This window comes from Echiichthys vipera (genome assembly GCF_963691815.1).
Source record: "Echiichthys vipera genome assembly, chromosome: 18".
Lineage (NCBI taxonomy): Eukaryota > Metazoa > Chordata > Actinopteri > Perciformes > Trachinidae > Echiichthys > Echiichthys vipera.
Window position 1 is genome coordinate 14,468,631 of NC_139843.1, and position 13,012 is coordinate 14,481,642.

Consider the following 13,012-nt stretch of genomic DNA (forward strand, 5'->3'; position numbering starts at 1 on the left):
GTACATGACTATTCACAGATCGCCTGTCTCAAAATGCTGTCAGTATATAGTGAAAAACTTTTTTTATTTAAATTTTTTTTATAGAAAGTTAAAGTTGACTTCTTCAGCTTTAAGACCAAGCATGAGCATTTTAGTTAAACTTGGTGAACTTCCCCCAAGTTAGAACTAATCCAAATGTTTTTGATTGAGAATTCACATGCATAACCATGTGTGGAAGTTGAATAATGGTGCTACAGTAGCGTGTGATGGCACAGTGGCATTGAAAAGCTATGAGCGTGGGAGTATAGTTTGTGCTGTGAAGTAAATCATTTATTTACTTTATTCAAGCACAATGCTTAAACCAAAACCACCCCAGCTAATTAGAAGGGTCCTCATTAATTGCCTTATTAGTAAAGAGCACACACACAGCGCTTAAAAGCAGACCTAAATGATCAATGGAAAATCAAATGTAAACATAAGAGGATTTAAGATGCTCTGTGTTGCCACCTAGAGGATTATACGGTGACCAAAGGTCCTCCTTCGCTGCATTAGCTCACTGTTTAGAGACTACAGTGTGTTTAATTTACAGTATAGTTATATCTTTTTCTATCCGTTAGTAGTATTAGACCATGCACATGATTATCCTGGCAAGGATAACAGTTTATATTTTGCTGCAGAGAACTTTGTCCCAGTCATATATTGATCCACCACTGATGCAGGGTTTTTATAGTCTGTATTTTGTGTCCCAAGAACAACACTTTGACAGTTTCACTATTCCTAGGTGGCAGGAGGCTCTGACTGTATACCCTCGGACCAACAAGCAGAACCAGAAGAAAAAACGCAAGGTTGATCCACCCACTCACCAGGTAATGCAACTATTCAGAAACTCCTTAGCAAAGTGCTTTTACCTTGCTCAATCTGAACAATGTACAAGTAGTAAGTTGCCAAATTCAGATGAAGGTCACGTGTGATATTTTTTTGAATTCTTTTTTCTATTGTGTAAGGATGGGCTCTTGAATGCTGCGTAACCCTGACAAACTTGTGTCTGTGCACAGATGTTCAGTAGAGAATGAGAGGATGTTACAGCTTTAGTGAGAATACAAATTAACAGTATTTTGAGATCATTGGCTTCATGTGATTAAATAAATGAAGTCATATCCTGTATATGTGGTGTATGATTTCATTCTCACACTTTGAAGGGTGGCTATGACTTTAGATCAACACTGTTTGAGATAAGGTGAGCATTATAAATGATCCACATAGCAAGAAAAGAACATGCGCACATTTAAGGACAGCGAGTGCCGTGGAAGTATGCAGTATGGAGGCTTTTCATCCACTTAAACAGAGAGAGAGATTCTCTCTCAGCAACATAATAAACAGTTTATGCTCTGTTTTTATAGAAGTAAAACAGGTGACATACTTGAGGCAGCAAACATATATGAGCTATCAAAATGGTGCTGAGCAAACAATCAAGGGTAATGATGACAGCTGCCTGCTAAAATAAAATTCAGCCGTAACTTCCAGCAATGTGACCATGGTCCTCTCGCTTATAAATTTGCTGGTGCACTCTGTTTCATTGTCTCGTCCAGCAGCTGCTGTCTCACCTGCCAGGCTTTTGACCCGGGTGCTGCCCGTTCAGTCATTAACCTTGTATGCAAGGTCAAAACAGATTTTTTTTTTTGTAAATTAACTCTTAGTTGGACAAGTCAGATTCAGGACTCCAAGCTAAGGTTTGGAAAAGTGTCCTTGACCAACACTGACTTCCTGACCTAAACCCTAAAAACTAAAATATCACAGATTTGAATGAACATCGCTATCTACATATTCTGTGGAAGTTCAAAATGCTAATGTCACAGAACTTTCACCCAGGAGACTGCTGTTCGTGTCCCCTGTAAAACAAAAAGTAGGAGTGCAGTTTGTTGTATGGGAACGTCATTTTCTAGGAGTTTACGTTGTTTTGTACCAATTTCTGAATGTTACATTACATTTCAGTGCTGTGAGTGAACTCTTCATGAAGGATCCTACAAACATTTTTTTCTTCTCACTGATAGCCCTGAGCCTCTGCTTTGACATATTGACAATATAGGTGGACTTTGGGACTTCCCAGTAGTGCTGTTCATTAGCTGACTCTCCACACTGATCACACTGTAGAGCAACCCAGAAAGAGAATTTCACGTTGGGTCTAGAAGGAATCTAGAAATAAATCATTTATTGGGTTTATCTACACAAAGTTTAGCCACTGTAAACCATACACAGTTGAATTCATGATGCCCTGTTCATGTCCGATTTCTAGAGGTAGAAATAAAACAAGGGGCTTAGGTAAAGCTTTATTACCATAATAATAGTTTCGGTGATGCAAAGAAATGTATGACATCATATAATATTGTACAGACCTCCCACTGTGGGATACAGCTTCCCCCTTCCGTACCTCCTTTTTGATTTGAGGTCAAATTGTGGTGAGCGCACACAGAATTCTCTCTGAAGTTCATTGTCTGGTCTCTCTAATGACGGCGCCCTGAATCAGATTGTGACCTTGCCAGGCTGACACTAACGGGCTCATTTATAAAGAGACAGTGGTGACACAATGTTGACCTTGACTGTGTCCAATATGACCTCCGCCATTTATGTCTGCCTTTCTTTGTTGCTGTGTTCATCAACAATACGTTCCTGTGTAGACAAATGTACATACTATAAACTATGGTTTATCGTATCAATAAGTTCTTGATGTCTGCTTCAACAACAATAATTGCGCAGAACCTGGTCAATGCTGAAAAATGGGGATCCATCTTTTTTTCTTGCATATGTGTGAAGTGAGCACCACTTAAAATAACAGTCAAGTGGTCAAGGCCAAGTCATATAATTATAGCGTGTGAGGATGATTATGCTTTCACTGCTTATCAACTGTCAGTTTCTATCAGTGTCTCATGGGCTGTTATGTTGTTTTGGGATGGAAATGTGAGATTGTCGGCGATAAATACTCAGTTATGTTAAGGCTCACATTTCCACTTCAAAGCCCTCCTCCCACTTTGACTTTAGTTCCTGGAGACAGATGCTTAGAAACTGCTGTAAATACTTGAGCACTGTAACATGTTTGCCTTCTGGGTAGTGCCTCTAAATTGAAGCACCTGACCTTGAATGTAAATATATGATATATAACGTAAAGGCATTTTTACTTTCTGATTCTTGTTTTGTCTTTTAGCAATAAAATGCTTGTTATAGTGTTTTATTTTATATATTTTGCATGTATTTTAGCGTAAATAAGAACAAATCTAAACACCCTAGTGCAGATGTTGCATAAAACTATGAAATCAGTGAGACAGATTTTTGGGTCTACCTGTAGTGATTATAAATACACAGCAAGCATTAACATCAAAGGATTTTTGTGATTACCAGGGTGGAGACACTGCAAGCCAGCGTTTTTCCACTGAAGACATGAATGGACACCCAGTGAGTTCAGCTCGGCCAAACGTTTTCTCTGGGTTCACCCTTAGTGTCTTTGAAATCATCTAATAAATTATATTTATTACAATCAATCAATCAATCAATCCAGGTGATGGGTGAATAAAAACGATATGCTTTTTGCTTTCCTCTCTGATACTAAAAGAGTGATTCTTGGCACAAAAGCATGTTTGTGGCGATTTTTACAGTATGCTGATGTTTGAGGGTTTGCTTTGAAAATCTTGCTTTCTCTTCTTACAAACTCCATATGTACTGGTGACATCAAACTGTGAACACAACAGCAATGGGTGTTTCATTTTGATTGCTCTTTGTCAATCAGATGAAGATGATTTATATGATTTTTATCCTAGATATTCTATTTCAATATATGCTGCCTGCAGAATGTCTTTCTGTTTTTTTAGCTATGTATCCTTCAATAATACAGGTGCCAATAATGAGCTCTTTGTTCTTTGTCAAGCTGTCAAGATTTTTCCTCTCTCCTCAGAATTTGTAATTTTACCTATGATGAAAGCAGTTTGCTTTTGCTTTGTACCTTTCAACGTCAGAAATGTAACAAAAAAAAACAATATAAGTGAGATAATGTGGTATAATGGCAAATCACGACAACACTGTATTAGCTGAGAGTAGGCATACAATGGAGCATCAAGAAGTCAGTATTTAAAGACATTTTCCTTTCCTTCTTCAGAATTAAATTGTTGTTCAATGTTTCCCCTTCTTATATTCCTTTTTTTGTAGTCTATCTGTGACCTTACCTCCCATTCTATGATTTCCTCTTCCCATCCACTCCTTCCAACCCAAACCCACACCCAGGAGCCTGGCCCTGCCAAAGTGACGGTGACCAGCAACAGCAGCGGGGGAAGCATTCCTTGCCTTCCCAGCAGCATTGCCAGTGCTGAGTGTGTCCCAATGAGCCGTGCCACTCTGTGGCAGGAGGAGAGCCGCTGGAGCAGATCCACCATCCCCTGCAGCCGCAGTGCCTCCTGTCTCAGCCTGCTGAGCCAGAGCCAACCAGACTCCAGCACCACTACTCAAGACGGTGAGGATTAAGATGACGTCATGTAAATTCCTCAACGTACTGTATATCTGAGTCAGTTATTAGAACTAGGTCACTAAGTTGCTACTCACAGCTAACATGAAGGCACTGTCACCTAGCCTCCTTTTTAATTTTTTTCACCCTGTGGTATAAGCATAATCTTTTTCAGGCACTTGACAATCAGTCTTCCCTGTTTGGTGAAAGAGTGACTTGTTGTCAAGTCACTATTTTGTACAGCAGATATGATATGTATGTTCACATATTTAACACTACGCTGATTTGGGTGTTTCTAATCGGTGTCACTGTGTCCTTGCTTCAGATGGTGGCACCATGAGCACTGGACGCAAGGTACGAGTGGAGAGTGGTTACTTTTCCCTGGAGAAGACCAAGTCGGAGCCTTTTCCACAGTCTGCACAGCACTCTCAACCACCCCAGCATCTGCCCCTGACCTCTTCAGCATCTTCCTCCTCTATAGGAGCTCTCAGTCCCAGGTACAACTCTGAGTCTGAATCCCAAACTCCCCCTTATCAACCCTCCCAAGATCCTCTCCCTTCTCCAGGTGTGCTTGTTTCCCCCAGCTACTCCACCATTAGCTCCTCTCAGAGCTCGCTGGACTCTGAGCCCAGCGGTAGTACACCCACCTGGGAGGGGCACAGTGGTGGTGGAGGAAGCACCGGTAGTGTCAGTGGTGGAGGAGGCAGAGTGGGCCGGCCGGGCAGGGAGTACGCAGCGCTGTCTGATGTGCCACGGGCTCGCAGAATGAGTTACCGCGAAGCCTTCCGCTCAGAAAAAAAGCGCCAAGAGCTGAGGGCACGGACACGGAGTCCTGGCAGAGAGGAGGTGGCCAGACTGTTTGGGGAGGAGCGCAGGTAAGAGGTTATGGACAAGTGTCATGCAAAAATAGATGCTGCAGAGAAATTTTGAGTTGCATATCTCATAGCAGAAACGTAAACGCAGATTCACTTGGGTTTATAATGGCAGCCAACCATGGGATCATTATTGAGCCACTGGTTGTTAGGTCTTGGCATAGCCTTAAACCATATACATAGCATGCCAAGGACTCTTTTATATGAAGCTCATGCATTGCTTAAAATGTTCAGTATTTTCGTTTTTTAGCACCACCCTGTGGCTGCTGTCCTTGAGACACTTGAGCATCTTTTGCTATTGCTGCCTCCCCTAATATACCAGTGGTTTCCCATTAATGATTTGGGGATTGAAATGCATGTTTTACTTTCTTTTTTATTGATCTCTTACCTTTGGCTCTTGCTACTTTGCTAGTTTGTTTTGTCCTTTCAATCTTTTCCAGGGGCAACTGAACAGAGCTTCTCAGGGCTAATGCTCAACCAACCCTTCCACCCCTGTCCCAATGCTGTTCCCTACTGGTCACCGCTGATTCCTGCTTTCTCTCATTTCATCTCTGCACTGCCTGGGAGCACAAGCACACACACACACACACACACACACACACACACACACACACATACACACATGCACACATGCACACATGCACACACACATATACACATATACAAAGAGGTAACACCAACTGTGTTACCATTGCTGTCACTTCTGCAATTTGTTTAATCCACCATCCTGGTCATTTTCCCTTTCTTTAAAGTTTAATCTCTCATCTTTTAATCTTTATTCTTTGATGTATCTCTGGATTGTTCTCTTTGGGGAAATTACCTCTACCTTGCACATTGTTGTCTATGTAAGGGACTTTAACTCTGGAAGGATGTCCAAAGTCAAATTTCCTACGTATTATATGTAAATGTTATGCTGTAATGGTGGAAAGTACTGATTGTTGATTGTTGATTTTGGCTCAACTTTGCTCTCATGTCATGCTTTTGTCTTGTTTTATGCTGATTCCGCCACAGTTTGATGATGATCTGCTGCATTTTTTAAGAATTTCTTTTGAATGATGCAAAGGTTATTTTTTAAGGATTGATATATTTACCTCATCGTCAGGCAAGACTTTTACGTTGAGTGAAATACTGTATGTTTTTTTGTTTATATTGAGTACCTCTTTGGAAAGAATTGGTCTTTATGTGTCTCATAGGCGTGCTCAAGTCATTGGCCGATTTGAGGAGGGTCAGCCTGTTGAGCGCATGGACACAAGCAGCTCCAGTGAGCCCTCCACTAACGCCACGCTAATCCAGAGGCAAGGTCGCAGCGAGAGGCGCTATCTGGCTAACAAACATGTATGCTATTCTCTTCGTTAATCTTGAACAACTAAAACTAAAATGCCAAAAGAATTCACTAAGTTAAGTTGGACATAATCTCTCACTTTGAGAGGGATGGCTTGAATTTCTAATACTAATTTCTATTTATAGGAGATGTCGCTAGATGCTGGAAAGGACCGCTCAGTCCCTGATGTGTCCAGCTCTACTTTTGCTAATTTAAGAAGAGCCAAGTCACTGGACCGCAGAGTCAACGAGTCCTCAATGACTGTGAGTACCGACAGTACTTCTAACATCTAGGTGCCCTAACCAGTGGACTATGAAATCATCAAATGGCTTTGTAACTCCAGCCGATGATGTTTGTTTTTTTTGTTGTTTTTTTCTCCCTCTGCACCACTGAAAAACTACTTTTTTTGTGATGTGCACTGCTCGGGAGAATGACAGTACGCACTGGTCAGCGTACATAATTGAATTTCAATTACACATGCACCCATGCGGTCGCTTACTTGCACACCATATTGCACACCTTGCACACTTTTTGTGAGATTAAAGTAGCTTAAGGTTTCATTGGTGTCTTCCTGACTTCTGACTCCTACCAGTCTGACAAACTGCTACTGATCCAAGGTCTGTACAGGGCTGCAGGGATGAACCAGCCAGTGTGTGGTTTGTGTCTCTGACTGAGCTGCAGCTGCCAGAACCCCCCCACACCACTCACTCAAACACACCCGCACACATCCATGTACACACCACTGCCGCCACTGCTACTGATGATTATAAATAGCCAGCACAGAAGGAGCCGCAGTAGTGAGTATATCCTCGGGACAGACGGAAAGAAACAGATTGTCAACATAAGAAGTAAAGGCAGTTAGCCATCAGAATGACTCTCTGCCAGGCGGTGACACCACACCTGATGAAGCTCAACAAAAACAAGGTATTGTTGAGTGAGCAGAGGCCAGGTTCTGGATGAATGATTTACTTTAGAAGTCTATAAACAGACTTGAGCTTGGTTTCGATGCGCAGCAGTTTGTGTTTCACAGGGAAAGTCCAGCTCCCGCCAGTCGGTCTCTCTAGCTGGAGCCACATACTCTGTCCACTTAGACTTCATGAGCTGAGGTAGTGACCTAAATGTAAACAAATGCACACAAATGCAGTAGTGTTTTGGAAGATGTTAATGACATATTCTGATTACATCAGTGTAGAATGCATGGTTCCAAGAGGTCCTTGAAATCCTTAACAATTTGTGAATTTTAAGAGAAAAATTAAGGTCTTAAAATTTTTTTAAATGAGACATAAATAGACCAGGTTCATTAAAGTGCTTGAATTTATATATTTTGTGCAAGAATAAACATTGAAGTTCTTTTTGGTTATATATTTTTTACTTCAGGGGATACTTTCGTCAAATCTCGATTCCGTAAGGTATTCTGCCAACATTAATAAAAAAAATGAAAAAGTACAGTGTGTATCTCCTGCAGTTGTATCATTGTTTCTGATTCAAACAATTCCTCAGTGTTGTAACGGTAGTTAACCTTTAAACTATCCTTAAAACTATGCCGTGTCTGGTCCTTGAAATTGAGGGAATTGGGCATGGAAAGTTATTAAGAAGGTACTTGAATTTCTTTTGAATTGATGTTTAAGAAGGGGTGGGATCCTTAATGATGACTTCTAATATACCAACACATTTGCACAAAATGTTTCAAGATTTACTGTTTTCAAACTTTTTGTTTCTATAGGTGTGGTTGATGTTTAGTCGCAAGTCACCAAGTAGATGCATTTTTCCTTTTGTTGGTTTTTAATTAGTTATAATGTAGTTGCATCATATGATATCACATTGAATTTAAGTTATATTTGTCTTAATTGCAGCCAGATCTGCTGAACTTCAAAAAAGGATGGATGACAAAGCTGTATGACGATGGAATGGTAATTTGCTTTCAATATTGATGATAATTCAATAATTAAATGACATCCGCTTCTCCTAAATAAAATATTATACTATACTCATAGACTGGTAAAATCCAACTAATGGTGTCTTTTTTCCCCTTAGTGGAAGAAACACTGGTTTGTCCTGACAGATCAGAGTTTGAGGTACTACAAGGATTCAATAGCCGAGGAGGTAAAACTTTCACTTGGTATTTAATTGTAATGAATAGGCAATTTAGATGAACACAGTTGTTGTTTGTTCTGTTTCTTCATTGTTAGTGTTTTTTAAACCTTATTTTTCCCCTTAGGCTTCAGAGCTGGATGGTGAGATCGACCTCTCCACATGTTATGATGTCAAAGAGTTCCCGGTCCAGAGGAATTACGGCTTTCAAATCCTGGTGAGTGGTGATTCTTCATGTCATCAATAGTCCCGCATCATAAATCACCAGTAAATATGAAACTCATTGTCTACAAACTCGAGCTTTTCCAGTCTATAAACAGCCTTCGACACCATGGGGTGCAACTTGAGCTATCAGGTTTTATCTTTGTGAAAAGATTCTTTGTCTGTCATGACTGATGTCTCTTGACTTGTCATCTCTCTGTGAGACGCTGACATCAGGGTGGTCTAAATCTGCTACAGCCGTTGCCAGCCCTGCTTGTCTCTCTGAACCAATGTGCCTCTCATCCTGCACAATATGTTTACCTAACCTCTTGCATTCAAAAGCCCTGTCCTTGTCCACATCTACTCAATAACACTCCCTTTCAAAAACAATTATGTTTACAGTAATTTAACTCTGACCCCTAATTGCATAACAGTTTTGCAGTTCTGTGGAGGCTGCTGTGAAGCCTATGACAGATTACTTTGTCATATAATCCTTCAGCCATTAAACATTTTTAGCACTTGTTGCTGGCAAAATACTTACTGGACGCATATAGTTACAATGCAGTTTAGTCGTTATCCATTTGATGTCAGTGTGAGATTTGTTCCTGCTACATATAGATTTAAACGTGCCATAATCCTATATGAGGAGAACAGTAGCTACAAGGTCATTTCTTTTGTTTACATCAGTTAGAAGCAGCATCCTCAGCTGCTCGCTGCGGAGGAAGTCAGAAATAGAGAACTCAGGGGATCGTTGTCTCTGGCTGAGAACAACATGGGTTTGGTGTCAAGAAATTAATAACTCCAGTATTTATGTCTACTCCCTCTGCTCCATGATCAGACTTGGAGGGAATGTTGTACTGTCATTGCAGTTAAAGCAGTAGAATAAAGGGTTCTAAGACGAAACGACTGTTTCCTCAGGAGCTTTAGTGAATACCTGTGTTCTTGTAGAAATCACTTAACTTCCAATGGAGGTCCCTGTACATAAGGTTTAAGTTAAATGCATTTCACACACGGCAAATGGAGATTTCTGCTGCTCAGAACCATTTTCTAAAAATTGTTTTTATTTTGCAGTCCAATGAATTAAGAAGATGGGTATCGACTAAATAAAGCCAGACACTATTAACAATAAAATATTTATATAATTGATTGTAATATCTTGTTCAATGTAATAGATTAGTAGCAGTAAAGCACCAGTTTCACACCCAACCTAAACTGCCCTCAAACTTCCTAAAATTGTGACAGAGCAACATTCCGAAGGTACCGTGTACTGGGTGTTTAGGGCAACAACCGAAACCCATTGTTTTTTTCCACATTAAAGAAAGAAATTAACATTAGGTTTTTGTTAATGGTTGCCTTGGTTGCATTTTTAAAACTCTGCATTTTGCTATTACTTTGTGCAGCAACCATAGAGGACGAAATCTAGCAAATGACACCTAACCGAGTGGACTGTAGATTTGATTACACGGTCAATTTGAATTGAATAGCATACTTGTGTTACAGCCTAAAATACATATTTCTCCTCAGCTTTGTGTCAGTGTGATACTTTCAAGCAAGCTTTCAAAACCTGAGCTCAGTGTGGTTTAACAGCACAACAGAGTCAAGCAAAGGCAAAGGGAGGTCATGGATGTTTTGTTCTCTTTTCACAGTTTGTTCATCTATGTTAGGCTTGTTCAAAAACGAGTGCCTCGAGTGTCAAAAGGTATTTTAATCCACATGTTGCCTCGTCCCTGTCAGTCATTTAAATAAATTGTGTTTCTGTTTTCAGTGTAAAGAGGGAGCGTGCACCCTGTCAGCCATGACCTCTGGAATCCGTCGCAACTGGATTCAGGCCATCATGAAGAATGTGCGACCCACTATTGCCCCCGATGTCACCCGGTAATACCCAAAGAGGATTAACACTTAAACCACCGGCAGATGTAACGACTGCTTTCCTCACTTATATTATTTTAATCCCTCTCTCCTCCTCAACTTCCCTTTTCTTCTTTCTCTTCCTCCCTCATCCGGTATTTTCAACCTGCTTCCAGGAAAAACATCTCTCTGAAACTATCCGTTCTGAAGCCCAGGTTGGAGTGCTTGTGCGTTGAATACCCCCCCCCCTCCTCGAACAGTGATGTAATTGCTCAGCAATGTCAGCCCCAGCGTGTTTGTCGTCCCACCCTATGTCATGTGATTGTTGAGTAATGTCTCCCTGTCAGTTGTGCCACTGTAGAGACACACATCGCAATCACATCAACATACTAGAATGACTTACCCAACCCTTTGTTGATCAACAGCAGAGAGTAATTTTAACGTTTATTGTAATGTGACTTTTGGAAATGATCAACAACACAATCGCAACTGAAGCACAGATGGAAAAGCCTTGTGTGAGTGGAGAGAAGAGCTGGGATATAAAGATCTACTTTTTTTTCTTGTAAATGTTCCAAAACAGATTTTTTTAAAACTGCCTAAACATTTATTTTTGTGTTTTTTAAAAGCTGAGTATAACCACATTTACTGAGCCACAAACTCTGCTACTGTGTCTCTTAAGCATTTTTTTTCAAGGGCACGTGTGATATATTTGTTATTTCTGCAAAGACTCCTCACAGACACCTCTTTCTCCTTCTTGAGCTCTGTCCCTTCTCATTTTCCCATTACTCATACCTCCTGACACCTCTACTCACAACGTGGTGAAAATAGACTATTCTGTCAGGTCATTCTTTTAAAAATGCTCTGCCCCCCTGTATACAAATAGCATTAACATGGCGAGTAAAGGCAGCCGACCTCGGATCACAACCATCTATCCCAAAGCTGCTTGTAGCCTAATGCAGTGTGCCATATATGCATCTTGTTGCTGATGCTTTGACTTTGATGCATTTCAATGATGACCATGCTTTTAATGCGTAATTAGATTATGCTGCTGTGCCACAAATGTATGCATTGTTGTTTGTCCAGCAAAGTTGTATGTAACAATGTTGTAGCTTGAGCCTATATAAATGTAAAAATGCATGATTGTGTTTGGTTAAAGCCATTTTAAATATCCTTTTTTTTTTTTCTTTTTGTTCATTCAGATCCCTCCCCGAGGAGAAGACAAAAGCCCAAGGTATGTTGGAGCCATGTTCACAGGCCAGCCCTGAACCGAGCCCCAGTCCTGAGGCACCCAAGCCTGATGTCCACAGGCAACCAGCCAGCAACAATGTCTGCGGCCTTTCTTCTGAGCCCCGTAAAAGCCGAGTTCGTGAACGCAGACGAGAGGGTCGCTCCAAGACTTTTGACTGGTCTGAGTTCAAAATGGAACAGACAGAAAAGCATGTGAAGGAACGAGCAGACACGGTCGACCTCAGCTCTTCATTCTCTACAGTATCCTCATATTGCTCTCCTTCCTCTTCCCCTTCCTCATTAGCGTCCTCTCCTGTCTCTACCTCCTCCCTCCAAACCTCATCTGTGTCAGGTGCTCACCCACCTTCTATGACAGTAGAAGCAGAAAAGGAGAGTGTTAGAAGGGGTGTCCCTCCACATAGCACCGCCAGCACAACCCGCGTGCCAAATACCGTTACTGTTACCATGACCTCCTCACTGAACACTACCCCACCAGTTCAGTCATCGACACCAGAATGCCAAGAGCAAGGAAAGATGGAAGTAGACCACCCTACAGCCATGCATCCTGCTAGTGAAGATAAGGACAACAGAACCTCAGATGTCCAAGTAGAGATTGAGCAGCGATGGCATCAGGTGGAGACAACGCCATTAAGAGAAGAGAAGCAAGTGCCCATAAATACAGCTTCAAGAAACTCTGACAGATTGCCCGCACATGAACTTGCTGCACTGCTAGACAAAGAGGTGTGTTTCCTCAATGTTGTCATAAACACATTTATGGTAACGACGCATCTTGTGTCATTCATTATTTCTTTTCTTTCTTTATTTTAGTTGGGACAGAAGCAGCAAGAGTTGGACCGACTACAGAAGCAAAACAACGTTTTGAAAGAGCAGTTGGAAAATGCACTAGGGAGAGAACAAAGTGCCAGAGAGGGCTATATACTGCAGGTACTACACTCACCGTCCATCGGGCAGGATTTGTATGGGTTT

At 41.1% G+C, this 13,012-nt stretch overlaps 1 protein-coding gene across 10 annotated transcripts in view; it reads left to right on the forward strand.

Moving 5' to 3' along the window:
- LOC310961260 (myosin phosphatase Rho interacting protein) overlaps positions 1-13,012 on the forward strand; it is a 47,286-nt gene that overhangs the window by 24,272 nt on the left and 10,002 nt on the right. For 5 of the 10 annotated variants that reach the window (XR_014593629.1, XR_014593630.1, XR_014593631.1 and 2 more), the window contains exons 5-17: positions 761-845; positions 3,373-3,426; positions 4,249-4,474; positions 4,791-5,340; positions 6,531-6,672; positions 6,805-6,921; positions 8,512-8,568; positions 8,693-8,761; positions 8,877-8,966; positions 10,716-10,825; positions 10,975-11,025; positions 11,998-12,766; positions 12,854-12,970. Coding sequence is in view for 7 of the 10 variants with exons in the window: in XM_083933267.1 (XP_083789393.1) it covers positions 761-845; positions 3,373-3,426; positions 4,249-4,474; positions 4,791-5,340; positions 6,531-6,672; positions 6,805-6,921; positions 8,512-8,568; positions 8,693-8,761; positions 8,877-8,966; positions 10,716-10,825; positions 10,975-11,025; positions 11,998-12,766; positions 12,854-12,970 (2,437 nt within the window). In the remaining 3 variants the exon portion in view is untranslated. Of the gene's footprint in view, positions 1-760; positions 846-3,372; positions 3,427-4,248; positions 4,475-4,790; positions 5,341-6,530; positions 6,673-6,804; positions 6,922-7,265; positions 7,583-8,511; positions 8,569-8,692; positions 8,762-8,876; positions 8,967-10,715; positions 10,826-10,974; positions 11,026-11,997; positions 12,767-12,853; positions 12,971-13,012 lie in introns of those variants that run through there. The other 5 variants (XM_083933269.1, XM_083933273.1, XM_083933270.1 and 2 more) reach the window with 5 other exon arrangements.